This window comes from Talpa occidentalis, unplaced genomic scaffold (assembly GCF_014898055.3).
Source record: "Talpa occidentalis isolate TD23 unplaced genomic scaffold, MPIMG_talOcc4v2.1 talOcc4.7, whole genome shotgun sequence".
Taxonomy (NCBI): Eukaryota; Metazoa; Chordata; class Mammalia; order Eulipotyphla; family Talpidae; genus Talpa; species Talpa occidentalis.
In genome coordinates, this window is record NW_023605083.1 from 112,118,234 (window position 1) to 112,144,071 (window position 25,838).

The 25,838-nt window shown below is 38.1% G+C and overlaps 3 protein-coding genes across 14 annotated transcripts in view; 1 reads left to right on the plus strand and 2 right to left on the minus strand.

Annotated features, from left to right (window-relative positions):
- The window catches only part of STXBP4 (syntaxin binding protein 4), a 137,600-nt gene extending 119,373 nt beyond the window's left edge, over positions 1-18,227 (minus strand). The window contains exons 1-4 of one of the 6 annotated variants that reach the window (XM_037491920.2): positions 17,930-18,226; positions 12,710-12,786; positions 12,132-12,256; positions 7,367-7,499 (exon numbers count right to left, since the gene is read on the minus strand). In XM_037491920.2, the coding sequence (XP_037347817.1) occupies positions 7,367-7,499; positions 12,132-12,178 (180 nt within the window). In that variant the 5' untranslated portion in view covers positions 12,179-12,256; positions 12,710-12,786; positions 17,930-18,226. The other 5 variants (XM_054688983.1, XM_054688982.1, XM_054688985.1 and 2 more) reach the window with 5 other exon arrangements.
- LOC119230622 (cytochrome c oxidase assembly protein COX11, mitochondrial) lies at positions 18,070-25,782 on the plus strand. The gene is made up of 4 exons (XM_037491931.2): positions 18,070-18,456; positions 19,162-19,317; positions 20,514-20,639; positions 20,981-25,782. Exons 1-4 carry the CDS (start codon positions 18,094-18,096, stop codon positions 21,161-21,163), a joined length of 828 nt encoding a protein of 275 aa, XP_037347828.1. The 5' UTR covers positions 18,070-18,093; the 3' UTR covers positions 21,164-25,782.
- Positions 19,107-25,838, minus strand: part of TOM1L1 (target of myb1 like 1 membrane trafficking protein) — a 50,363-nt gene continuing 43,631 nt past the window's right edge. For 6 of the 7 annotated variants that reach the window (XM_054688987.1, XM_037491922.2, XM_037491930.2 and 3 more), the window contains 4 exons: positions 24,412-24,517; positions 23,889-23,970; positions 23,209-23,267; positions 19,107-22,624 (listed from right to left, as the gene is read on the minus strand). In XM_054688987.1, coding sequence (XP_054544962.1) covers positions 23,210-23,267; positions 23,889-23,970; positions 24,412-24,517 — 246 coding nt within the window. In that variant the 3' untranslated portion in view covers positions 19,107-22,624; position 23,209. Of the gene's footprint in view, positions 22,686-23,208; positions 23,268-23,888; positions 23,971-24,411; positions 24,518-25,838 lie in introns of all 7 variants that reach the window. The other variant, XM_037491923.2, reaches the window with a different exon arrangement.

The window sequence follows — 25,838 nt, forward strand, 5'->3', positions numbered from 1 at the left end:
CAGATGGCAATTCAACTGTCTTTTATTTGGGTAGAAGTCTTCAGAACCAAATGGACCCAAATGGTTTAGCAACCAGAGAGACCTGAATTTGAATGTAAGCTCTACAAATTGCTAATTGCTAGTTAGATCTTAATAAACAGGTAACTAAAGTGGTGGGAATGGGGAGGAAGATAGTGAGAAAGACAGGGAGGGAGAGATGGACAGAAAGAATGGGAGAGAGGTATCCACCCACTTATAGAGAAACCAGAGCTGGTTGTCAGTGTTGTAGAGAAAAAGGCTACAGAAAATAGAGGTAAGCAACAGGGTTTAGGCTGGTCTATTAAGGCCCGCATTCTCGTCTCAGACTGTATAGTATCAGTTATAAAGAGGAAAATGCTCTCCTGAAGGCAACTTAACATATTTTATATTAAAAGCATTTTCTAGCAGGACATGTGTCAGAAAAGAGGAAGAATAATGCCTTCTAATGGTGGCTTCTGGTATTTATATATTGTTTTCTTTCTAAAAAATATTCACAGCAGGTTTTTTTTATTCTTTGTCTCCTAGAATAAGATCTTAGCAGATCATGTGAATTTCTAAACCTGTTTTAAAGTCAGAACCTGCAAACTAAAACAAAGCTATTTCTGTAAAAGTCTGGCATTCAAAACCAGTGAATTTTGCCCCACTGGATTAATGTATATGTGAAGATACTAACTTCAGGGATATGCTGAGGCCCTTCCACACTGTCTAGATTCTGAGTCAGCAGTCACTGAGCAACCATACGACATAGCAGGAAACTTGCCAAGCACTTGCATGGCCCAACTTCAGAGTCTGAATTCCTTCACACTGACATTTATAAAGATGTTGAAATAATAATGTATTCCTGACCACTTGCACACTTGTTAAAAGCTATCAGCACTGTTCATTTTAGATTATACTTCTAAATAACATGGTACAATATTAACAGAAGTTATTTATACAGCCTAACTTTGATTTAGCTAACTAGTTACTCTGAAATCCTAAGTAATATGCTCCTGCAAGTCTTCAGATTCCTTTCCCACACTTCTTACATAAACTGTCAATTGGCGGCATCCTTCTTTTACTACCAGTTATTAATATGAATTTAGGCAAGCTGTTTACTGCCTCTGAGGCTCCATTTTTTAGGATGTAAAGTCAGAATACTTATATCACACAAAGTTGCTGTAGTTAAATAAAGGTACATTTAATCAGAATCCCATATCTATTACAGGCACTTTTCAGACTGAGTGCAAATTTAATCCTGTTACTCCTCAAATTAAGAAACTTTTTTTTAAGGATTTATTTATTTATGCATATAAGAACTGGGGTGCAGGCCAGAGATATGGGGGGGTGAGAAGATTCACCAGAGACAGAGATGGGAACAGAACAGGCAGATTGACTGAAATACACCACTGAGGGAAACAGTGGGCAAGTCAGGAGAGGTCTGCTGCACCCTGTCCAGGGATCTAACTCATGCTGCAGTAACTGCAGAGAGCTTCATAGGTTGTGTCTTAACCCCTTGCGCCACCAGGGAGGCCCTCAAATTAAGAATATTTAAAGGCTACCCACTGGTAGGAAGAGTCAAAATTGCTTAACTTTTCAAACCAGCACAACTGCTAGCTACAGATGATTTTTCCTCACTTCATCATCCACCTTCCTTCCTCAGCATATAAATTTGTTATTCTATTCTTAGAAAAAGTTCTCCAAAGCAGCCACAGTCTTCAAAGCTTAATGCTTTTACACATACTAATCCTGTCTAGTATGCCACCACCAACCTGCCACTTTTCTATCTGATGAACTCTCACTTAAACTTCACAGCCAAATTCAAACATTATCTGCCATAAATGTTCCCCTACTCCCTTAATCTCCTTGATCATTCCTTTCATTTTGCTCCAAAAGCACTTTTATTTACCTATGATATTGCACTGTCTTTATTTCTTTATATGTATATTTTTCTTCTAGCAGAGAATATTAATTCAGTAATGCCCACACTAGTATTACTGATCTTTTTATTTGGCCAGAACCAAGTCCTTTTCATGGTTATGTCCCTCAGCATACTGCCAGGGAGACAAGCCTAGAAAGAGGTTAAGGAAATTAAGGCAATTCTGACAGGAGTAATAATCATAATACAGCAAAAGAGAGAGTAAAGCTACAAAGTGAATCCTATGAATTGCTACAACTTTAGCTCTCACCAGTGGGACTGGTTTCTTTACTTTTGGTAAAAACCTTGATCCTAGTCCAGTGCTCAGCATATCCTGAAAATAAACTTCCTTTGAAAGTTAAATATGTCCTAATTCAATTCTTTGTGAACAATGACTAACCATTAGTTATCTATCTGTATGATCTCTGTTTACCTTAGGGTTTAACCAAAAAAAGTTTCAGACTAAGATGACAATGAGTATAAAATACATCATTATTTTATGTGGTAGTAAGAAAAAAAAATGCTGTCAGTCACACAACTACATGAATTGTAAGACGTATCTCAATTTTAGGGATGCAAGAGGGAAAGGGAAAATCTACCTACTTACCTACGTAGCCACGTACGTATCTACACACACAGCTAATTAGACATTTGTTTTCTATATATGTATGCATGTTTACCTATATAACTTATAAGCATGTGCTTTAATATGTGTCTTAGAATTAGCTAAATGAGGGCCTCCCTGGTGGTGCAGGGGGTTGGGACGCAGCCTATGAAGCTGTCCGCAGACTCTGCAGCACCAGTTCGATCCCTGGCCGTCCAGGGAGCAACCCACATGGCACAGCAGACCTTTCCTGACTCGCCCGCTGCTCCCCTCAGCAGTGTGCTCCCCTCTGCCTGTTCTGTTCCCCACTCTGTCTCTGGTGGGTCCTCTCACCCGCCGCACCTCTGGCCTATGCCCCAGCTCGTGCATGCATAAATAAATTTTTAAAAAAAGTCATTAAAAAAAGAATTAGCTAAATGAAATATATCATATTTGAAGAAAAGTTGTTGACCCTGCCTGTTTTTCTTACATTAGTAGTAAAAAAACAAAGACACAAAAATGTTTGAAAAGTTCAACGTATTAAGAATCTAACACAAGAAAAGTATCTTGATATGGAGGCCCAGATGGTGGAAGTATAGTAAAAAATTAGGCTGATCAATAATTCTCAAAAATGTTGCAGATTAACTGAGAAATCGATCATTTGTAATTGATGGATTGAGCAATTAGTTTTTGTAAGGCATCACAATGGGGATAGTACTGTGAATAAAATCAGAATCCTTGCACTTCAGACACAAACTGTCTTGAGGTTCACAGAGTTAATAAAACAATCACAGACATCGATGAATGATTATAAATGAGATGGGTGATATGAAGGAAAGGAACAGGACCTAGGAATACCTACAGGAAAAAAATCTGGCCTAGATTGTGTGGGGGAAGGTGAGGGGTGAGGGGAGACAGGGAACACATTCCTTAAGAAGCAGACTTTGAGGTGATATCTGGAAGTAATGGGAAAGGATGGTGGGGTTTGTCCCAGCCAGAAGTAATTATGAGATGAGAAAGCAGAAGTCATACTACACAGAGCCTTGCAGGCAACTAAGTGTTAGTAAGACAGGTTGAGAAGGAAATAAGCATGGTGCTTAGCTTAAGAACAGACAAAGCTATTGCAAGTTCTGATAAAAATTAGTAGCTTAAGCTGTGGTGATGGCCGTGGAAACCAAGATCAATGAGTTCAAGAGATATTCTGAGTTTAACAAGTCCACATATATGCTAATGAACTGGAAAAGGGACAGGAGTAGTTAGACACTGTTAGGTTTTCTGACTTTGTGCAATGGGAAAAACAATGAAAGAGGCCCTATTTGGGAAAATATGGGCAAAGAAGGTGCGGTACAATGTCATGATGTGGCCCAAACATGCTGAGTATGAGATGCCAGTAAGAGATCCAAATGGAAGTGTTTATCAGGCAATTAGGTATGTGGGTATAAAATTCAAAGGAGTGTCTAGGACACAAAAAAGCCTAAGACCAAATGGTGAGAACTCTATACTGACGTGAGACTGGCTGGAGGGGGGAAAGAAGCCTTGGAGTTCTCTTATTTCCTTAACTCAGTACCTATATGTTCTTTTTTTTTTTAAGATTTATTTATTTATACCTCATACAAGAGCTGGGGTACAGGCCGGAGATGCAGGGTGTGAGAGGATTCACCAGAGACAGAGTAGGGAACAGAGCAGGCAGACTGTCGAAATACACTGCTGAGGGGAGCAGTGGGCGAGACAGGAGAGGTCTGCTGTGCCATGTTGGTTTCTCTCTGGCCAGCAGGGGATTGAACTCGTGCTGCAGAGGCTGCAGATTGCTTCATAGTGCGGTGCTTAACCCCTTGTGCCATAGGCTGCCTCCAGCTCTAAAGCTGGAAGAATCTTCATTTCTACTTGAGCTAAATTAAAAAATATGTTCATGTTGTCCCAAGCTTGAACTCTGAATGTTTTTCAAAGAAACATGTTATTTTGGTTAATGAACCAGTATTGTATTTTGTATCTCTCAGGAGAAAAACGTGTGTGTGTGGGTGTAAGGGGAGTAGGAAAAGAGACTTGGGGGTGCTGTAAGCCATATGAAGTTTGTGAATATAAATGGAATATCATCATCTATAAGCTTGAGAATGCCTATATCATTAGTTCTGAATCATGATGTTAAAATTACATACAGCAAGTAAAAGAACTCATATGCATTTTAAAAATATTAACAGTAGCTCAGATCAGCAACTTAATCAGGATAATCCTATGAGCCTGTGCCTCTAATTCATTGAATATATCTACTAAGCAAAAATTTTGTACAGATTAGAAATTTATGAAGATAACTTACAGTATTTAGAACACAAGAAATAGTTACTATTAATTTCAAAATATTTTAATATAAAATTTTACCTCTTTTGTACTTATATACAAGTACATATAACAAATGTGCATATAACTCCATTATAAGGAAGTATACAAAAATAAATGTAAGCATTGCAAACTTATTCTTCTCTGTCTACACCTTTCCTATGTTGCCTGTTCTCTTGGAAATTATCAAGTGTAGTCAAAGAACATTAATAACTCTGCACTGCTCTCTAGTGGTACATAAAGAACATAGTTCATTACAGGCTTTGCTTTTTAAAGCCCTTTCAAAGAAGAAATCTAAGAAATCCAGTAAGAGAAAGTATATAGTGTGGGCATAATTTCTTAGTCTGCTATCAGTGAGCCATGGCAAAGAGTCACTCACCATCACCACTACCAACTTATTACTTGAACTACAAATATTTCTCATAGAAATATAAAAGCACAAACTGATGCTTGTCGTGAAAGCAAATTCTTATCACTTATTAAAGCCCATGATCTATTTATTGCATTTTATTTAGTGTTAGAAGTATTGTAGTACTAAATGTCTCAATTCTTACAAGAAAAAAATCATTTTCTGTGTGCTAAGATATACTCTTATTTGGCTAATAATTTTAATTCATCAAAAATTTGTATCATTGTAATAGCCTTACAACTTGGTAAGGGTAGTTGGAAAATGCCTTATTATTTCAGTAAGGCTGAAATAAATGAAATCACCTATATCCTTTTGGAAGTTACTGATGAACTGTATACCGAATAGATAAACTGCTTGCTCAACAAGCGTTTAGTGTGGGATGGGGCTAAGAATAAGACTATTTAGGACCTCCCTGGTGGTGCAGCGGGTTGAGCGCAGCACTGTGAAGCTGTCCGCAGCCTCTGCAGCAAGGGTTCAATTCCCAGCTGGCCAGGGAGATACCCACATGGAGCAGCAGACCTCTCCTATCTCGCCTGCTGCTCCCCTCAGCAGTGTTTTCATCTGTCTGTCTGTTCTGCTCCCCACTCTGTCTCTGGTGAATTCTCTCACCCTCCTGTGCCTCTGGCCTGCATCCAGTTCTTATATAAATAAATAATTTTTTTAAAAAAAAAGACTATTTAACAAAAACAATTATAAGAACAATAAGAAGAAATTTAAGAAGAGAATCTTTTCTCATTTTATATAGCTTGACACAAAATGTGTTATTAAATTCTTTATATCTTATCTCTCCAAAAATGTGGGCAATTTTGAAAAGACAGAGTCACATCAGTGAAACAAAAAGAACAAATGAAATCTAAGAGAAATGAAAATGCAAATATAGTAATCAGTTTGCTGACTAAGTTACTGGTTAGTATTGAGTTTCAACTTTGGATCTACGCTTCCTAGAAGGCTTAAGGCTCCCCTGATAGTGTGCATTTCTTTCTGATGGCCGACTCATAATACATTTTCGTTCTGACTGCAGCACTGACTTAAAACATGAATTCCTGAATTACTAAGATAGCAAATTCACACAGATGGAGGTTAAAAGTGTCAAAGGGATATAAAGGATGGTGGTAGGGGAAAAAAAAAATCCCCCAAAAAATAAGCAAATCGAAACAGCAGCATGTGCCACGGGAGAAATATGAAATTTCATTTAATAGTGTGGCTTTTATTGGGCACTAAAAATTTTATAATTTAACATGTTTCCTTTTTTCTTCTATCAAGAAGCATAGAGTCAGGGCCTCCCCGGTGGCACAGCGGTAGAGCGCTGGGTTGCGAAGCTGCCCGCGGCCTTTGCGGCGCCGGTTCAGTCCCCGGCTGCTCCCCGGCCACCGGAGGAGGGTCCCACATGGCGCGCAGACCTCTCCTGCCGCCCGCTGCTCCCCTCAGCAGTGTACTTCGGTCCTTCTGCCTGCTCTGCTCCCCGCTCTGGCTCTGGTGAATTCTCTCACCCTCCCGCGCTTCTGACTGTACCCAGTGCATGTATAAACAAAAACAAACAAACAAACAAATAAATAAATAAAAACATGCCTCTATTAAAAAAAAAAAATCTTAAAAAAAAAAAAAAGAAGCATAGAGTCAGTTGAATGCTTAATGAAATCATTCATTTGTTCCCTTACTCATACATTCAATCAACCTCAGGCTACTTAACACGTAAAATAAAAAAAGAGTAGATTCTATTTGTTCAGTTTTTTATTTGTTTTGCTTTGCATTTAAGAGGTTCTAAATGAATGTAGTTCACATTTAAGCTGTTTGACTTAAATGTCAGAGCAGTGAATAGGTAACGTCTTCAATTATGTCTCTCAACCAGACTTAGGATAAGAGTTGAACATTAAATAATGAAAAATATATAGCTTTTAATTAGAGCCTGAAATCTATTATTTTCATATATATATTTTATATTCATTTGGTAAGTTAATGTTCTTTGAGGGTAAAGATCTAATTTCCTTTATATTTTCACTAAGAAATGGTCATAGCTAACATCCGGTTAATAGCAAAAATTTACTGATGAAGTAGGAAAACAAAACTTGCCACTAGTAGTTTTGTTTTGATTTTTGGCGAAGGGTTATTTTTGTCTTTGTTTTACCTTGTAACAGTCTCCTCCAGGAATAATTTCTTGAATATATACCAGGGGACCTTCATTCCTGTTAATTCCTCCTAGAATCTTCAGACCAAGGCCTGCTTCCTTAGTAACTGTAATCATCTGAAATGCAGGATCCCTAAAACAAATTAGCAAGTCCAGGTTAGTCTAGAGATCTGTATCTCCTTTTTCTTTAAACTACTTGTTTAATCAAACTCTCAGATTCAGACAACTCAAAATACATTCAAAAGCAATCAAATGAATTTTTTACCTGTATTTTTTATATTTTATCTATAAAACTAAAACATAAAAGAAATTAAAGCTTTACATAAATCTTATGTTTTAGAAGTAGAATAAAGAAAAGTTCTTTTAACAATTTATTTAAATAAATCAAAAGATTTATTAAAGTTGACAAAAAACATTTGCTTTTAGCTGATTTTTAGATTATACTGAACAATTCCAAAACTAATATTTAATGAATTAGGTATGCATTTAAAAGACATGTTTCTAGCTATTTAAATCAAAATAAATATGAGCTCCATTTGAATCTAAAAAAAAAAGCTTATCCTTTTAATTTAGAAAGAGTGAATCTCTAATTCACCAGAGCCGGAGCGGGGAATAGAACAGGCAGACTGACAAAGAAATACATTGCTGAGGGGAGCAGCGGGCGCAGCAGGAGAGGTCTGCGCCCCATGTGGGACCCTCACCAGCTGGGGATTGAACCAGCGCTGCAGAGGCAGCAGGCAGCTTCGCAGCCCAGCGCTCAACGGCTGCACCACCAGGGGATGCCCACGGAACATCAACCAATTCTTGATAGGCTGTCAGATTGTAAGCCCATATAGGAATGAAGCCTAGATATGCCACAGTTGAAGGGAAGAAGGGAAGGTGCCTCATTAGCAATTCTTTCCATTAACTTCTTAATCCCTCTATATGTGAATTTCCTTCAGTGGGCTCAGAAATAATCCCCACCACATATTATTGTGGATCCCTCTTTTTCTAATTCAGGGTAACTACTATTAACACAGCTGTGTATTTACTTACTAAGATCTTATTTTAAAATTTCCCTGTTGTTTCACATATTACAGGTCAAGTTTTAGCGAAACATTTTTACATTTTTTTAATCTCACACCTGAAAACATAAATTGACTACGGAAATTCTAATCCCTTTAAACCCAGCAGCTTCAAAGCAAATAGTCATGATCCCTTAAGAGGATAAATATGCCCATTTTAATTAAAAATTAAATTATGTGACTTGTGCAATTTTTGCATCTGTATTGTGAGATCTATTTATATGCCCCATGATTTTCACTAATGAAAAACTGAAAAGGAATATAATTATTTAGTACCTATTAATTGACACATTCCTCAAAGATCTGTACTTTGTCTACAAAGGAATTTAAGCTATGAGAAATGAAGTCCTGGTACATGCTATAACATGGACAACCTTAAAAACAATGTGCACAGTACAAGAATCAGTTACAAAGGGGCATATATTGTATGATTCTATACATATGCCAAGTCCAAAATGGACAAATCTATGGAGTAGAAAGTAGATTATTGCTTGCCTAAGTATAGGGCAGGGATAGGGAAGCTGAAAGGAATGAGTGATGACTTCCTTTAGCGATGACAGAAATGTTTAAAATTGATTAGGGAGATGGTTGATCAATGTGGTGAATATATTAAAAACCACTGAATTGTATACTTTAATTGGGTAAATTGCATGGTCTGTAAATTCTATCTCAATAAAGTGGTTATAAAAAAAAAAAATTCCCTGTTGTTAAGGATTTATATGAACCATCTACCCCACTTCTGGGTATTTAAAGAATACAAAAATACTAATTTGTGCTCAATAATTTATGTTCACTACAGTGCTATGTATAATAGGCAAGCTATGGGAATACCTAAGAGTCATGGATGAATAGATAAAGAAAATATGGTATATATACATAATGGAACACTTCTCAGTCATAAAAAAGAACAAATTCTTGCCATTTGTGACAACAGGGATGTGTTGTCACATGTGTTCTTGCCATGTGACAACATGGACCATATAGTTAGTATATTACACCTAAGGAAAATAAGTTAGTTTGAGAAAGACAAATATCACATGATTTTACTCATACGAGGAATACATAAACAAAAACAAAACAAAACAAAACAAATTCATAGATACAGAAAACAGACTGGTGGTTACTAGAGGGGAAGAGGGTTGGGTAAAAGTATAAAGGTGTCAAATATATAATAACCCCTAGATTTTTAGTGGTGAATATGCTGTAGTGTATACAGATGTCAAACTATAAAATTATATACTTGAAGTCACTTATATAATGTTTAAAACCATGCTACCTCAATTTCAAAAACAGTAACATATCACTCACTTAAATTTTGCTACTCAAAATAATTGCTCTGCTCAGCTGTAAGAATTAAAGACAGGCAGAAATACCATTATTCACCTATCATATCAACATAAATTTAAAACTTGAACAATATATTCTGATGACAAGGCTGTGGGGAAAGAGGTACTTCTTGATATTGTTGGTGGGAATACAAAATGGCATAACCTCTAAAGAGGGAGTCTGGTAATCTCTAAACTTAGTCCCTGATCTGGAAATTCTATTTCTAGAAATCTATCCCAAACATATTCAGACAAAAACTATGAAATGACTTGTATGCTAAGTTATTAATTTTGGCATAATCAGTAATTACCAAAAATCTCAAACAATCAAATGGCCATCAAAAAGGTACTGACTGAATAAACTATAGTACATACACACACTAGAACACTATACTATGCAGTTATAACAAGGTAAAAGGAAGATCTTTATATCATTAGGGTATAATTTGAAGTTTAAAAAAAGACAAGGTTGGGCCTCCCTGGTGGCACAGCGGTTGAGTGCTGGGCTGCGAAGCTGCCCGCAGCCTCTGCAGCGCTGGTTCAATCCCTGGCCACTGGCAAGGGTCCCACATGGCGCGCAGACCTCTTCTGCCACCTACTGCTCCCCTCAGCAGTGTACTTTGTCACTCTGCCTGTTCTGCTCCCCACTCTGACTCTGGTGAATTCTCTCACCCTCCCGGGCTTCTGTCTGTACCCAGTGCTTGTATAAATAAATAAATAAATAAATCCAAAAAAAAAAAAAAAAAAAAGACAAGGTTGGCCTAGGGGTTAAGACTCAGCTCTACCACTACAATATACTGAGCTCAAGGCCTGGCCCAGGAGCTAACCCACGTGGGACAGCAGACCTCTGCTGTCTCGCCCTCTGCTCCCCTCCTCAGCGCATTTCAGTGGATCTGCTTGCTCTGCTCCCCACTCTGTCTTTGGTGAATGCTCTTACTGCCCCCTCTCCCTGCACCTCTGGCCTACACCCCAGCTCTTGTATGCATAAATAAATAAAATGAATCTTAAAAAGACAAGGTCAAAAAAGTATATATAACATGATTCCTTATTTTGTGAAGAAGATGCTAGAAAGTGGAGCTTGGATGTTTTGGAACACTTGCCTTAGTTGTATGTATGATTCCCATGGACTTGATTTTGCCCTAAGTGGCTTGATTTTGCCCTTGTGCTGCCCCAGAGAATAAAGCTATTCAGCACCAAGGCACAGAGCTCTGTGCATGGAGCTCTCTGTACATACACACAGCTGGACCTGGCTGTGGCCCTTGGAGACAGAAGCTTTCCGGTGCTTCCAGGAGCATGCATCAGAGAAAGACCCTGAGTTTAACTGGCCTGACATCCTCCAGGGAAACCTGTGAACCTGAGCCAAAAGGTTGGTGTAAACTTGTTTTCTTCATAAGCAATGGTAGAAAAATATCTAATGTACAGAAGAAACTTGTACACAATAAATAACTTTGAGAAAAATATATAATTATTACTGTGTTTACATATGTATATATAAAAATGTACAAATTTATACACACACACACATATATATATATTTGCTTATAGAAAAGGAAGCCCTAAAAAGGAACCAAGAAAAAAAAAAGATTACCTATAAGAGAAATGAAGGCAGAGTAAAGGAGAAGAATGAAAGCAAGACTTTTCTGAATAAACATATGTGAGCTACATTTTTCAAAATGGTCACCCATTCCTGTTTTCATTGCCTTGGAATGTGACTTTACTGTTTCTTCCATTAAAAAGTAAGTCTGTATCTGTACCCCTTGAATTTGAACTTGGCTTTCTGTAATGCCTCAGCTAACAGTATACCAGCAAATGTGAGCGGAACAAATACATGAAAATATATGTGCTTGTTACTGGAACCCATTCTGCCACCATGTGAAAAAGTTTGAGTTTGTTTCCTGGAGGGTGGGCCCAGACTGAAAGAGACCTCAGTGATCCAGCCTTCCCAGCAGAGGCCTGGGACTCTCCTACACCATCTGGTGCAGACCTGAAGAACTGCTCAGCAACCCACAGAATCATGACAAAGAAAAAATGATTATTGTTTTAAGGTACTTTGTGATGGTTTATTACTCAGCAAATGCTAACCTTACTTTTATATATTTTTTATACTGGAATTGTAAAATATTTTATATACGCAAAAATATCAGGTCAAATGTTTAAAAATCAGTCTCTATTTGTAATTATAAAGAGAATATGGAATTTATCTCATACTTTAATTCATATTGAAAGGTGTTTTTTGTGGAAAGTAATTATTGATCAATTTTCTCATTATTGCTGTCTGAGACAAGTTACATACAATTTTCAACCAAAAGTTCCTTACTAGCCTGTATATTTCAAACAAGAATAGTTCAGAACATACTAAATTAATTTAAAAATTACTTTTTAAGCAGATCAGATGATACCACAGCAGCTGCATTTTTATTCATGGTTTCACCAAAGCAGCCTTGTCTTGAACAGCTGTATAATTGAAGATCTTGATGGTCAGTCTAGAAATTCTTCTTTTCCTATGATTGGAGAAGTAGAAAATGAATTATCATGTCAATTACATTTGATTTCAACTATGCATAAAAATATATATACCTAGTACATGAACAGTATGTATCTGTGTACAGATAGATATTAGATCTATTTTATAGATTTTGGGCTATGGCATTTTAGTCATTGCTGATATGTGAAAAATGCAGTGGCAGAGAGAAAATGAGTAAGTTGTCAGACTACCTCTATATTATTATCAATATCTATATAACATGTGTATTTTCTGGCAGAAGAGAAAAATACAGTTAACCTTTAGGTAACATGATAGCTTCCACAATTAGTGACCTTAAAAAACACATTAAAAAAAAAAGAATGAGAAAGATGTCTCTTTCCTCATACTCAAAAGAATGAGAAAAATGAAGATATATCTGCAAAATAATTATACAGTACACTGTTGAACAAAAAAATTCCTATTGTCTTACCATCTATCTTGTAGAACTTCCTGCAGATACTATATTACTCTGATTCATATTACTCCACCACCTTCTTAAATATTTTCCTATGGAAAAAAAGATATAATTTTAATGCCTCATATAGCTCTAGTGTGAAAATTATGGAGACTGGTATAATTTCAATTAATTAAAAATACTGTATTTGAAGGGTAGTTTACCACCTCAGCACAAGAAATATGAAGTACAGAAATTTTAAGTTGGAAAACATAGTAGGATCATTTAGCACAAATCTCCTATTAAGGAAGTGAGTAGCTAGACTTAGAAAGATTGTATTTCCCATACAAATGAGTAAGTCTGTGGTGGTTTTCCTACTAAAACTCCAGCTTTGGAGCTTTGAGCAAGGACCTTGACATCAGAGAGACCTGGATTCTAATCTGCATTTCCAGATGTGGCCAAATTGCAATTTATTCATAGGGAAAGTATGTACACCTTGAGTACAGTGATGGTCTACAAATGTATATATCACAACTTACCAAAACATCTCCAAAATTACAGACGTTATTTCACGACAGAACAGCAAGATGGTGTTGGATACCCAATAATCTAGATTCTATGATTGACAAAGTAAAAATGCTTACTGTTTACAGGTTTACTGGCACTAGTATTTAAAAAGTACAAGGTACATTTTATAAAGTTAGACCTACAGATTTTATTTTAGCTTTATACCTGAAGAGGGGGAAAAGAAAAAAACAGCATTTAGAAACTGTACTAACTTGTATACCTTATCACAATGGAGATTCTCCAAGATAGCATTAGCTATTTATATAATCTTAAATTTGTTTCAGAACATTGGCAAAATCAAGAATGACTCCCTTCTCTGGGCTAGACTTTACTTAACTGATACTTTTAAAATGCCTGAAAGTTTAAGGAAATCAAGATACAAGATGAATCAGAGAGTTAATTTACTGTCTCCTTTATTTTGTACCCAAAGGCAATATTCCTGCCTCTGGTGCATTTTTTTTTCCCCCCAAGAATCTAAACAATTCAGTAACACTGCTCATTTGTCTTGGGGGGTGATGCACAGTGTCTGCCAGTAACAGAGTTCAACTCTGTGTGAAACATGGGAAAACTGCTTCAAAGGAGGAGCCCTAGGGCTTCTCGAAGCATCAGGGCTTCATCAAAGTAACAGCTCAGAGCTCTCAGAAGTTTCCTTAGACTAGCTGACTGCTATCCCCTTGCTTTCATTTGGACACACATCCACCAAACATTAACTTGGTACAATCACATGCAGAAACTATGGTAAGTGCCCGTGACACTGTGGTGAACAAGGCACGGTCCCTGCTTTTAGGGCATTTATGCCTAGTGTTGGAGAAAAACAAGAAAAAAGGACACAACAAAGTGGCCTAGATTTCAGATACTCAAAGATGGTATGACTGAGTTGACTGTACAGAGGATTGGGTAGTGGTGTGTAGCTAAGATCCAAATAGTAAGTCAGCCAGGAGAAAAAGTATTCCAGGCAAAGAAATTACAGGACAGTATTACAGGACAGAAAGAAATGTGCCTGGAGCATGGTATGTGATGAGAGAGAAAGATAGCAGATGAAGATAAATAGGCATAGTCTAGATAACCTAAGGTCTTATGAGCCATGGAAAGGAATTAGGATTTTTGTTTGATCTTACTTCATATAACCTCACTATTCTCAGAAGACCTGAATTTGCCTTGGCCTTGTCACTTACCTTTCATCCACTGAGGTTAGGCGCTCCTCCTTCTTCTTGGTTTTCTGTTTTTGCCTTTAACTCTGCTTATTCCAGATAGCCTGACACCGTGTTAGACTAAATTATGTCAAAATGTCCTCTGTGCGTGTGTGTGTATCTGTGTGTGTGTAATATAAAATGAAAATGCAAAACTCCTTATTAAAAAAGATTACTAGGAATTTCAAGAAAGTGACAATAGAGCATTAAACCAACAACAAGGGCCATCAAAGTGCAGGACCCTTGTGCACTTGCACAGGCCAGGAACCCATGAAGCAGGCACTGATGGTGATAAACATAACTTGAAAAAAAATAAATGCCTCTATTGATGTCTGATTTTGATTTTATTTCATCTTATCTGTCAATCATATAAACTTAGTCATCTTTAAATACAGCAGCTGCTCAAACCATGCGGCTTAAAGGAAGCTGCCAGGAAATACAAAATTACATTAATCAAGACTTACTGAGGCAACTTCATCTCATTAGTGCGCACTATGTTGGAAAACCGTGATTTTCCGGCTTGTTCTCGAGCAAACTACAGTTCATTTGTTCTTACTATTTACTCAGGTGCATACTTTTCTTCTTTTAGGTACAAGGAAAGTATTATAATAAATAGTTACCAACTGAATAGTTGTTAGTACTGCTAGAAAAAGTGTTAGCAATTTCACAATAACAAATGGATCCAGTACCTTTATTAGGAAAATAGACAGCTAAGAAATACTGCTCATTGATGATCATACTATGATTTAAGTTGCAATTTCCTTAATTTATATTATGCATTAAAAATACTAAAAAATATAATCACAAACCAAATATTAAAAATACGTATGTGTCTTCAAAATTTTTGAAAACCAATAATCAATCAGATAAAAAAAAAACTTTCCATTTTTCTTCCTTTCCCTTCACTCATTTTGCTCATCCTCAACTCCCAAAATGATTCCTATGAAAAAGCAAATATCTTACCTACTACGTAAAATCAAACATGATCATAGCTAATTAGAAAGGGTTCATAGGTTTAATAATTTGCTGCTAAAGAATATTACAGGGCCTCCCTGATGGTGCAGCGTTTGAGCTCTGGACTGCAAAGCTGCCCACAGCCTCTGCAGCCCCCAGCGAGGGTCCCACATGGCGCACAGACCTCTCCTGTCTCGCCCGCTGCTCTCCTCAGCAGTGTACTTCATGAGTCTGTCTGTTCTGCTCCCCACTCTGGCTCTGGTGAATTCTCTCACCCTCCCGCGCTTCTGACCGTACCCAGTGCTTGTATAAATAAATAAATGAATCTTTAAAAAAAAAACTTAAAAAAAAAAGAATGATATTACAAATTAATGGTGCCAAGTCAGCAATGTCAGTCTAACACCTGATATTTTAAGATCATAAGCGACACATTTACCTGCAGAATAGACTTATATTAGCCTTGCCCTGAGGTGCCCTATTCCATTCATTGTAGAACCTATTACTTAGTGTTATCATACTGATTTATGCAATATGGCAACCACACTCAGACTCACAAGAACTGCAGTCAACACAACTTTACTGCAATCAAGATGATTGTACTTTGGAAAGGAATTGTTTCATTTGCAGTTATAACACAAAATAAGAGACTAAGACAAACTACTATTACTGACATATTTATAAGATGACCTGATGATACTGGAATGGATGCAACCTGAAGAAAAAGAGTGGATGGAGGAAACCTATTATTGGCTTCAGTAACAACATTTGTATGGGCTTGAATCTATGCTGAAATTTCAAATACAACATGTTTTGTACTGATAGAGCTGATAATCTGGCATAAGAAATGAGTTAGATACAGAAGAAAAGCATTTTCAGACATTTTCATTCGCATATGAATACATGTCTAGAATCATAGTATCTGGGCATTTTCATGCCAGAGAAGAAAAGAATCATAAGACATTTGAATTTTATTAGTGTTGCCATTTTCTGGCCCTGTGACCACAAGTTAAACAATTACTCAGTCAAGGTGACCATTGTTATTCACCAGGACTATTGCAATTGTCTCCTAAATGTTGTATCTCCATTTTGCCTCCCTTTTAACATAATTATAAAAATCTGAATCACATTTGTTGTATGCATTAAACTCTCCTATACTTTTAGAATAAAGCCCATGCCCCTGGTCAAGGCTTAAAAGGTGCTGCATTACTTGGGCCCTGGATTCCTGCTCTGTCCCCTTTTCCTACCACTTTCCTCCCTGTTCACTCTGCAAGAATACACTAGCCTCCCTTTTGTTGTTCAGTGTTATCTAGCTCCTTTTCACCTTAGCCTTTGTATGGTTTGGGATTGTCATAGTGTGGGTAGCTCCTTATCAACATTCAAGACTAGGCTCAAATGTCACATTTTCAAAAAGCTCTTACTTTACTACCCCTCCCCTCCTCCTCATTTCAATTGCCCTTTTCTAATCCACTGTCTTGAAATGCACAGGTTGTTATCTGAAATTCCTTTAGGTATCTATTACCTGATTATCTCCCAAATCTCTCATTATAAAGTACAATCTGCAACAGAAGTGATCTGGTTTTATTCCCCGTGTGCTGTAGCCACAGTAGTTTGGCCAGCACCTGGCCTTTGTAGGAGCACAACAAATGAAATAAACGTCGCAGCACTTAATCATATAAAACTTCTCAGTTTCCTCATCTGTGAAGCTGAGATAATTATACCTGTTCTGGACATCTGAAATAATGCCTAACATTTACTAACTATTCCTATGCCTCAGGCACAGTAAGAATCACCTTACATGCAGCTTCTCATTTACTATTATGATTACTCTCTTACAAATAAGGCCACCAAGTCAGAAAGGACAAATAACTGGTGTAAGGGCACTGCCCATAGTGATGACAAGGGTGTGAAGTGAGTCCTGACCTCAGAATCCGAGTTCTTAACCACTATTTCCTCCATTCTAGTAAGATGCTTCCTTCCAACGCGGCGAAATCGACTAAGCTAGCTGGGTCCTCTGGTCCTCCTTCGTCAGTGGGCCAAGTAAAGAAAACTATTACATGCTCCACGCCTTTCTTTTCCAACTTGAATGCCCCCCCCTCCCCATCTCCTCCACTTCTTCCTTGAAAGATCCCCAGATCCTGGTCCCTTCTAAACAAACTTGAGTTTGACCATGTTTCTCCCGCGCCAGGGCAGGGATGCTCGCAGAGCAGGTAAGGGGCATCACACAGCAGTGAAAGACAACTGTCAGGGACGGAGAAAATGCAGAAGTTCTGCGTGTCCGCGAGGCCCGCGGTTACCTCAGGACGGTCCCGGGGAGAGACCACCCTGGAGCCGCCCTCAGCGAGCAGCGGCCCCGAGGCCGGAGGCGCCCAGGTGCGCGGACCGCGGGGCAGCGGCGAGATGCAGACAAAGGCTGGCGGGGGTTAGGAAGACAGAGATTTTCTTATTCGTCGCGTAACGTTTTAGGCACTTTCCTCAAAGTGAGTGAGATGGGCTCTGGAAGGAAGCACAGTGGGAGGAACAGTAAAGCAGCAAAACGCGAACCTACCCGCGATCTGGCAACCCGGCCTCCGTAGCCCGGCTCAGCGCGCGGCCACCTGAAGAGCCCGGTAGCCAAGGCAGCAGCGGGCTCGACTAGCTATCGCGAGGCAAGGCAGGTCTCGCGAGATCTGAGCCCGCGCCCCTCACAGGCGGGCGTTCTTTCCGGGCGCCATGGGAGGGCTCTGGCGACCGGGATGGCGGAGCGTCGCTTTTTGTGGCTTGCCTTTGGGCCGCCCCGGGGCCCCGAGTGGGGCCGCCGAGGCGGTAGAGGCGTGTCTCAGGCCGTGGAGGAGTGGGGCGGCGGTTGCTGAGAGGGGGCTGAGGCGGCTCGGGACATGGAAGCGCCCCAGCCTGGCCCGGGACCGGGCGGTGCTCCCGCCGCGGCGGCCGAAGAGCACGAACCCGTTCACGCGCGCGCAGGAGGAGGACTGGCGGCGGCGGAACAAGACGCTGCTCACGTACGTGGCCGCGACCGCCGTGGGCATGGTGGGGGCGTCCTACGCCGCCGTGCCCCTGTATCGGCTCTATTGCCAGGTAGGGCCCGCGCTGGCCGCTGACAGGGGGATGGGCAGAGTCTCCTAGCTCCCAAACGACTCATTTTTGACCATAATCAAGTGATTACTGGAACAGTATGAATGGTAACAAATAGAGACCCTTGACCCCCACCCCCCAAAGTGGTTAAACCATTGACCCATTCATAGGAAATGGTGGGTGGCAGTATATAAACTTGGCTCCTAATGGATTTTTGTTTCTGAAGACTTACTTGTTTATGCATACAAGAGCTGGGGTACAGGCCAGATTTTGGGGGGTGGCGGGGCGGTGAGAGGGTCCACCAGAGACAGAGCCGGGAACCGAACTGGCAGACTGAAATACACTGCTGAGGGGAGCAGCAGGCGAGACAGGAGAGGTCTCCCTGTCTGGGGCTCGAACTCGTGTGGGTAGCTCCCTGGCTGGGGCTCGAACTCGTGTGGGTAGCTCCCTGGCTGGGGATCGAATTCGTGTGGGTAGCTCCCTGGCTGGGGAGCGAACTCGTGTGGGTAGCTCCCTGGCTGGGGATGGAACTCTTGCTGCAGAGGCTGCGGATTGCTTCATAGTGCGGTGCTTAACCTTTTGCACCACCAGGGAGGCCCCCCTAATGGATAATTAAAGTTAAATATTTTACTTGTTTTTACCCAATAAAGACTTCATCAGCACCAAAAAGTCTTGCTTAACATGTAATGCTTTAATGTCTTCTTTTAGACTACAGGACTGGGGGGATCAGTAGCAGCAGGTCATGCATCGGATCAGATTGAAAACATGGTGCCTGTTAAGGATCGCATCATTAAAGTCACCTTTAATGCAGATGTACATGCAAGTCTCCAGTGGAACTTTCGGCCTCAGCAAACAGAAATATATGTAAGTGATAAATTGTAAGATTACCTTTTTCTAATGAAAATTTCTTGCAATATTTTGAACAGTTTTACTATGTAGGGAACACGTATCTATACTTAATTTCAAAATGTTGACTCCATTACTATAATTTCTTCCCATAGACTACTGTTTGGCCTTTATGTAACAGTATATACTCTAAATTTTAAGTTATATGGTACTATAGTGAAAGTCAGTTTGGAACCATGGGAAATGTCATCTTTTTTTATTGGAATCATTAAGAGTTCACTAACCAGTTCTCTGATCACTGATCTTGAGGATAGTATCAACTGTCATAGTTTTCCTCAGGAAAAATGTTGAAAAAAATTGGTTACAATGAAAAGTAGATTATTGATTCACTTCATAAGAATCCCTGTTCTTTAAAAGAAATTGACAGGACTTTTGAAGTACTAGTCATGTTCTATTTCAGACTTAAAGATTTCGTGAAATCTTGACTAACTGGAATTCCAGAGGATTCAACTGAAATTATTTCATCAGCTGGTGAACTGCCAGAAAAGCTCTATCATAAACCTTATTTTTCCTTTAAGTATTAGTGCTCCTTAAGTTAATAAACATGATTGAATCTCTTCAACAGTCGACAGCTTTTTAGATTATGATTTTGAATATCGTTTTCAGTTATGTAGCCCAAAGCATTAGTGGTTGAATAAGTGACAGAGTATTCTTTGGAAACCAATTTTTTTTAAAGCCTGGCATTGTTATCTACTGTTTTTTAAAAAAAATGCATTACTGCTCTTTGGTTAAATAAGAGGTCTATTCAGTTATTAGAGTATTACTCTGGTTATAAATTTAATTTACTCTGGTTGTAAGCTGAATTTATGTTGGTAACCTTTTAATAAGAATCTTTAGTGTATCATTGGACTGTGATAGGCTTGATATTCTCTGGAAGACATTTTAAGCAACTCAACTTGTAGATTATTGCCAGAAGACTTCAGATACACAAGAGAAAATTCATAATTAATTGGGCATAATAGAGCACTGGTTTTTCACTAATATATGCTAGTAAAATTTGAAAATTAGATGTTCATTGGCAGTATTCACAATTTATTTTGTCGACCCTTATTAGCTTAGGTATTACATGATGGATAGGAAAAATAATACGACATATGTTGGGGGAAAAGGTGCTGCGGAAGATGAAATGATATTATATATTTTCTTCAAAACAGGTAGTGCCAGGGGAGACTGCACTTGCATTTTATAAAGCTAAGAATCCTACTGACAAACCAGTAATTGGAATTTCTACATACAATGTCGTACCATTTGAGGCTGGACAGTATTTCAATAAAATACAGGTATAACTAAGTGCAAACTTCATAAAATGTGATAAAAGTATGTAAAACTGTTTAGTACTAAATTGCCATATTTTAGTAGGTATTGATTTCTGAAAACTTCTTCTAGACTTTTTTCATTACTTACAGTTGCTATGCCAAACCAAATGGGTATCTGCTTTGAGATTAATTTGCTTCATAATCCTTAAAGCAAAATGCAATCAAAGGTGAAAAATGTGTTACTCTATCACAGAACTTAAAGATTATATTTAATAATATGTTCATTAAAGCCAAGAAATGAGCCACCTGTTTCCACTGTAGATAACTGAATAGAAATATTAATAAATACTTTTCTATAATTTTAGTGCTTCTGTTTTGAAGAACAAAGGCTTAATCCGCAAGAGGAAGTAGATATGCCAGTGTTTTTCTACATTGATCCTGAATTTGCTGAAGATCCCAGAATGGTGAATGTTGATCTCATCACTCTTTCTTACACTTTTTTTGAAGCAAAGGAGGGGCACACGCTGCCTGTTCCTGGCTATAGCTGAAGTCAACAACTTAAGTCCTGCTTCAGATTTGTGATTTTTGAAAAATCATGTATCTTGTCTTCTCAGAGGAGAAATACTGTACAATAATGTGAAGTCTTCTATTTTAAATATTATACACTAATGATTATTTACCCCCAACTAATTTATTCAACTTAAAATTGAGAAAACAAGTTTAGCTTTTCACCATGGATTCCATATGCCTATTCAGAATGTATGACTATGTAAAACCCATGCTCAGAGTTTGAGTAGTAGTATTAAAAAAAACTTTTAACTATGTAGGCATGGACTTGATGGTTCCTGTCCACCTTCAAATTATTAGTTCATACTTGTAGCAATAAGGTTTTTTTAATGCCCAAGTTTGTTTTAGGCACTAGGTTGACCTTCTGATGATTTTATTATTTCTAAAATAGCTGGTTACTACTTTTATTGTGAACTGTGACTATTTTAAAGGTTCAATATGGAAGCAGAACCACTAAGCCCTAACAGGTTGCCCAAAATTACATTCTGATTTCAGTTTTGGCTGCATTTTTTTTTCTTGTAGGGTTATTTCATAGTCATAGTACTTAATAGTTACTTTGAAACTTTTGGGTCATGAAATTGAAATAAAATGTATAAACGTGTATGGATCTAGTAGGTTTCTCACATTTCCTATCATATGTCCAAATCCCTGAATGTTAAAATGTAAATGTAGGATTGTGAAGATTTACTGATACCAGAAGTTCTATGAACAGACTGTAAAAAAAATGTATTAAATTGTTTTAATTGTAATTTGTCATTATAATTTGACATATAAATGAATGCACAATTTGTTTTCCAGTGGTCTGTCCCAGTTAGAATATTAAATTACAATATAAAGGAAAAAAGAACATGTTGTATTATAAAGAATCATATTTAAAGACAGCCCAATGTATAGTCCAGTGACCTCTCGGGGTATCTAAATATAATTCAACTACAATCATCAAAGGTTTAACTCATAATGCTAAACAAGAATACTATTTATAAAGAAGTGCAAATTGATTTTTACATTCAACTTTAGTTAAATGAAGGCACTTAATATTTAGTTTCTCACATTTCACACTTACATCTATTCAGAATTATTTTGTAATTAAATCATCTGCTCTTCATTCAGCTGTGTGATGGTCTCTGTGGTGGAAGGCCTGTGAAACATAAGACGCTACAATTAAACTGCTTGGCCTCAATACAATGAATTTTTCTTCTGAAGTTTTAAATGAGTATATGTCACAACCAAGTTCTTTTGAGATAAAGCTTGAGATGGTGCCAGGAGCCGTTACATGTCAGACTGGAACTGTGACTCTTCTGTTAAACTTCATTATTGCACAGGAGAAATTTTCCACCATGTTTTTGATGTTTAGTAGGTCTTGTCTTCTCAAAGGTGGACAGTCTGTCTTTCAGAGAGTTGGAGCCCCTAACGCAGCTAGTGACTAGGTCCTCCACTTGCACCTATAATAAAGAAGACAGTCCACCATCTCCATCTTTTCCTTCTTTCCTCATTCCTTGATAACTGGAGAATCACATAGTAGAGGAAAGGTGAGAATTTACAACACTATTACTTCCAAGGAGGAGGGTGTGTGGGATAAATACAATACAGTTAATAGGCCATATATTCATTAGTAAATTAGTTAGTAAATAAATGGGATAACTAGTACTGCAAAGAATGAATTTAGACCCCTGGACAGTGAGTGGGTTTTACCATTCCCAATTTGTAAGTATTAACACGTCTGATTTCAGTTTCTAAGAAGTTTCTTCGATCAACTATTTTTGTTAGCATTAATATTTCTATACTGTAAACCAAATTCTCGATTTCCAAGATTATCTTTAGCAAACAAGGCCACAACGAATGTTATTCTATTAGTGAAGAATATTTTATTAGAACTTGATTTAGAGGAATTTGTGTAGTAATTTCAATCACCAATGTGTTAGAGATTCAAATAGCCTTTATACAATGTAAATAGTAAATATAGAAAGCAGTGATTGCACTGAAATCATGTGATGCAAGAATGTGATATGTAAATTGAACTCTTTACCTCAACATTCACTATGAGTTCCTTTGGGGTGGTGATGATCGATTTCTTCATAAATACTTCTAAAACAAACAAGCCATCATGGCAAAGAGGGTTATGTTACCAGTTTCAGAGTACTATTTTGGCTTTTAACTGCCAAAACCTTAATTAAAAATCTGGTCTCATTTTAGGTGTTCAGACTACATCAGTGATGATATCATAAAATAAGCTGCTTTAAAGATTTCAAGTTAAAAAGTATTTTTATACAAGTGTTTTATTAATTCATTTTAAGCAGATTTTTGTCATAGGTACCGGAAGCTAAAAATTAAGTTTTTTGGTGATTAATAGTCAAAGAACAAGAATACTGTCCCATCAATACAGTGTTATGTCACCAATCCGTGACTAGCCCTTCTCAAGCTAGAGAGAACCTTTGCTAAGGCAGCTAGAAGAATCCATTAATGCAAAGCTGGTTCCAGTTATTTCTTAATATGCAACCACAGCATTTTTATTTTTCAGTCACAAGACTGAGAATGAAAAAGACCATTAAGAGCAACAGCCTCTATAAAACCTCATAAGTCATTTTTAATAAGCCATTGATTTCTGCCAAGGCCTAAACAAATGTAAATGTATAACCAAGTCCTGTTAGCTCTGCTACAAAGGGAAGCAAAACAAAAAATAAATTAATCTTTTTGAAAATGACTTACTCTGTAGTGACAGCAGGAGCTAAGGGATCAAACTCCATTACCTCATAGTAATTGGGTGACTGGGGATCACTCTTTGTCATTGCTTTAGGCAAAAGAAGGAAAAAAAAAAGATTAGTAAACACACATCCTGCCTTTTGAGGACATATACAATTAATAATTCTCTTATGACTTAGACTTCAAACACAAAACCCAAACAAACACTGAAAACCAGAAACAAACAGGCTGGTGTTCAACGGGACTTCCAAGTGCAAAGAATTTACACACATCAGAAAGATTTCCAAACTTCCCCTAGACGTTCATTCAAAATACAGCACATTCAAAATACACAAGCAAGTTTACTGTCTCCTGCTCCTTTACTGTCTCATAATGGGATCAGCCCTGAATTTATTTCACGTGGCCTTAAAAAGAAAATGAATTCCTGTAAGTTTTCCTTTCGATATATCTCTTAATTACCAGTTACTCTCTGGCAGACCCACTTATTCTCACAGGTTTCCTTATTCGATGGAAATAAGGTCTCTAGTACCTGGATGATTGCTGGGCAAGGGTGGCAGTCTCTCGCTTGATGGTGTTGCTAGAACGTTTTGTAGACTAACAGGCTGCAGTAATACTGTACTGGAAGATTCCAAAAACTGAAGAAAGCATAGCACATATTTAAATCAACATTTTACTTCAGCTTCTCATATTTAGATTCCTAGGCTTCCAAGTGGTGCTATTCCAAGAACTGTAACAGACTTTTAACTGTATAAGAATAAGTAATTATTGATGAAGACTGTCATCACAGAAGGGTTTTTTTTTAGCTAATAATCACTAATAAAATGTACTGCTTTTTCCATCTGGTTTCATGCACACTGCATTTTCTACCTAAAATGTAAAATTTTTCTGAAATGTCATTTTGAAAAAAAAAAAAGAAGCAGGGATGGTTCAGTCCAGATTCTGCTGCTTCATACAGATGTAAAAATCTCAGCCTCAAATAGAAAGAACAAATATCTTTTCAGAAAGGTATAAGGTAAAGACATCAAGTCAGGAATGATAAAGGATTAAAGCCTTAATTAGAGACAGCTTTCCATTCATTTCACAAATGTGTCTTGGGCATCTATTAGACATCAAGCCTTACAAATAAAGCAATAGATGGACTAAGTCCCAGCCCTCCTGGAGTAGACACAAACGGAAACAGTTATCAGATGGCAAGTGCTTTAAAAATAAAAAAGGGTACCAGGGAGGAGAGAGGCTGGGGTGGCAGTGTCAGGGAATGACTCAGCACTGCGGACAGTGAGTAGAGCCCTGACTCTGACATGGGCCCTGTGATTATTTGAGGAGACGCAGATCACATGCTCTTAACTGGAGGAGGCCACTGTGGTAGAGCACAATGAGCCAAGAATGAAAGGTGAGGCTGGCAAGGTCACATTCAGATCAGCATTTCAGGTTTTTACGGAGTAAAATGCAGCAAGGAAGAAAATCACAGGAGGGGTTAAAGATGAGTAATATAATATTCTTACTTCTGAAAAAAGATTGCTCTGGCTTCTGCTCTAAGCATAGATTGCCGGGTGGGGACAGAAGTGGCGAGGCAGCAAAGGATGACTCAGGGCAACCCTTAAGAGGCCATGGCCGTGTCCGTTTGAAGGCCTGGATTGGGATGCAGCAGAGGTGGTGGTGGGAAGTGGCTATATTTTGTAGGTAAAAATAGGTTTAGTACAATTTTTTAAAGTTTTTGACCCAAGTGAGTGAGTGGTCCCTTTCTTTCGTAGGGAAGACTGCAGAAAAAGTAGGACAGGGCTAGGGAGAAATCAAGAGGACATGGTAAGTGGAAGGTGTAATTCTGAGTTTAGGGGAGGGGTATTTGGGCTGTAGGTATCAATATTAAATTGTTAGCACCTGATACTTCAAGATATGAGTTCAAAGACCAGCAAAAAATGAATGTAGATAGAGAAGTCTGAGCCCTGGGATTTCTAA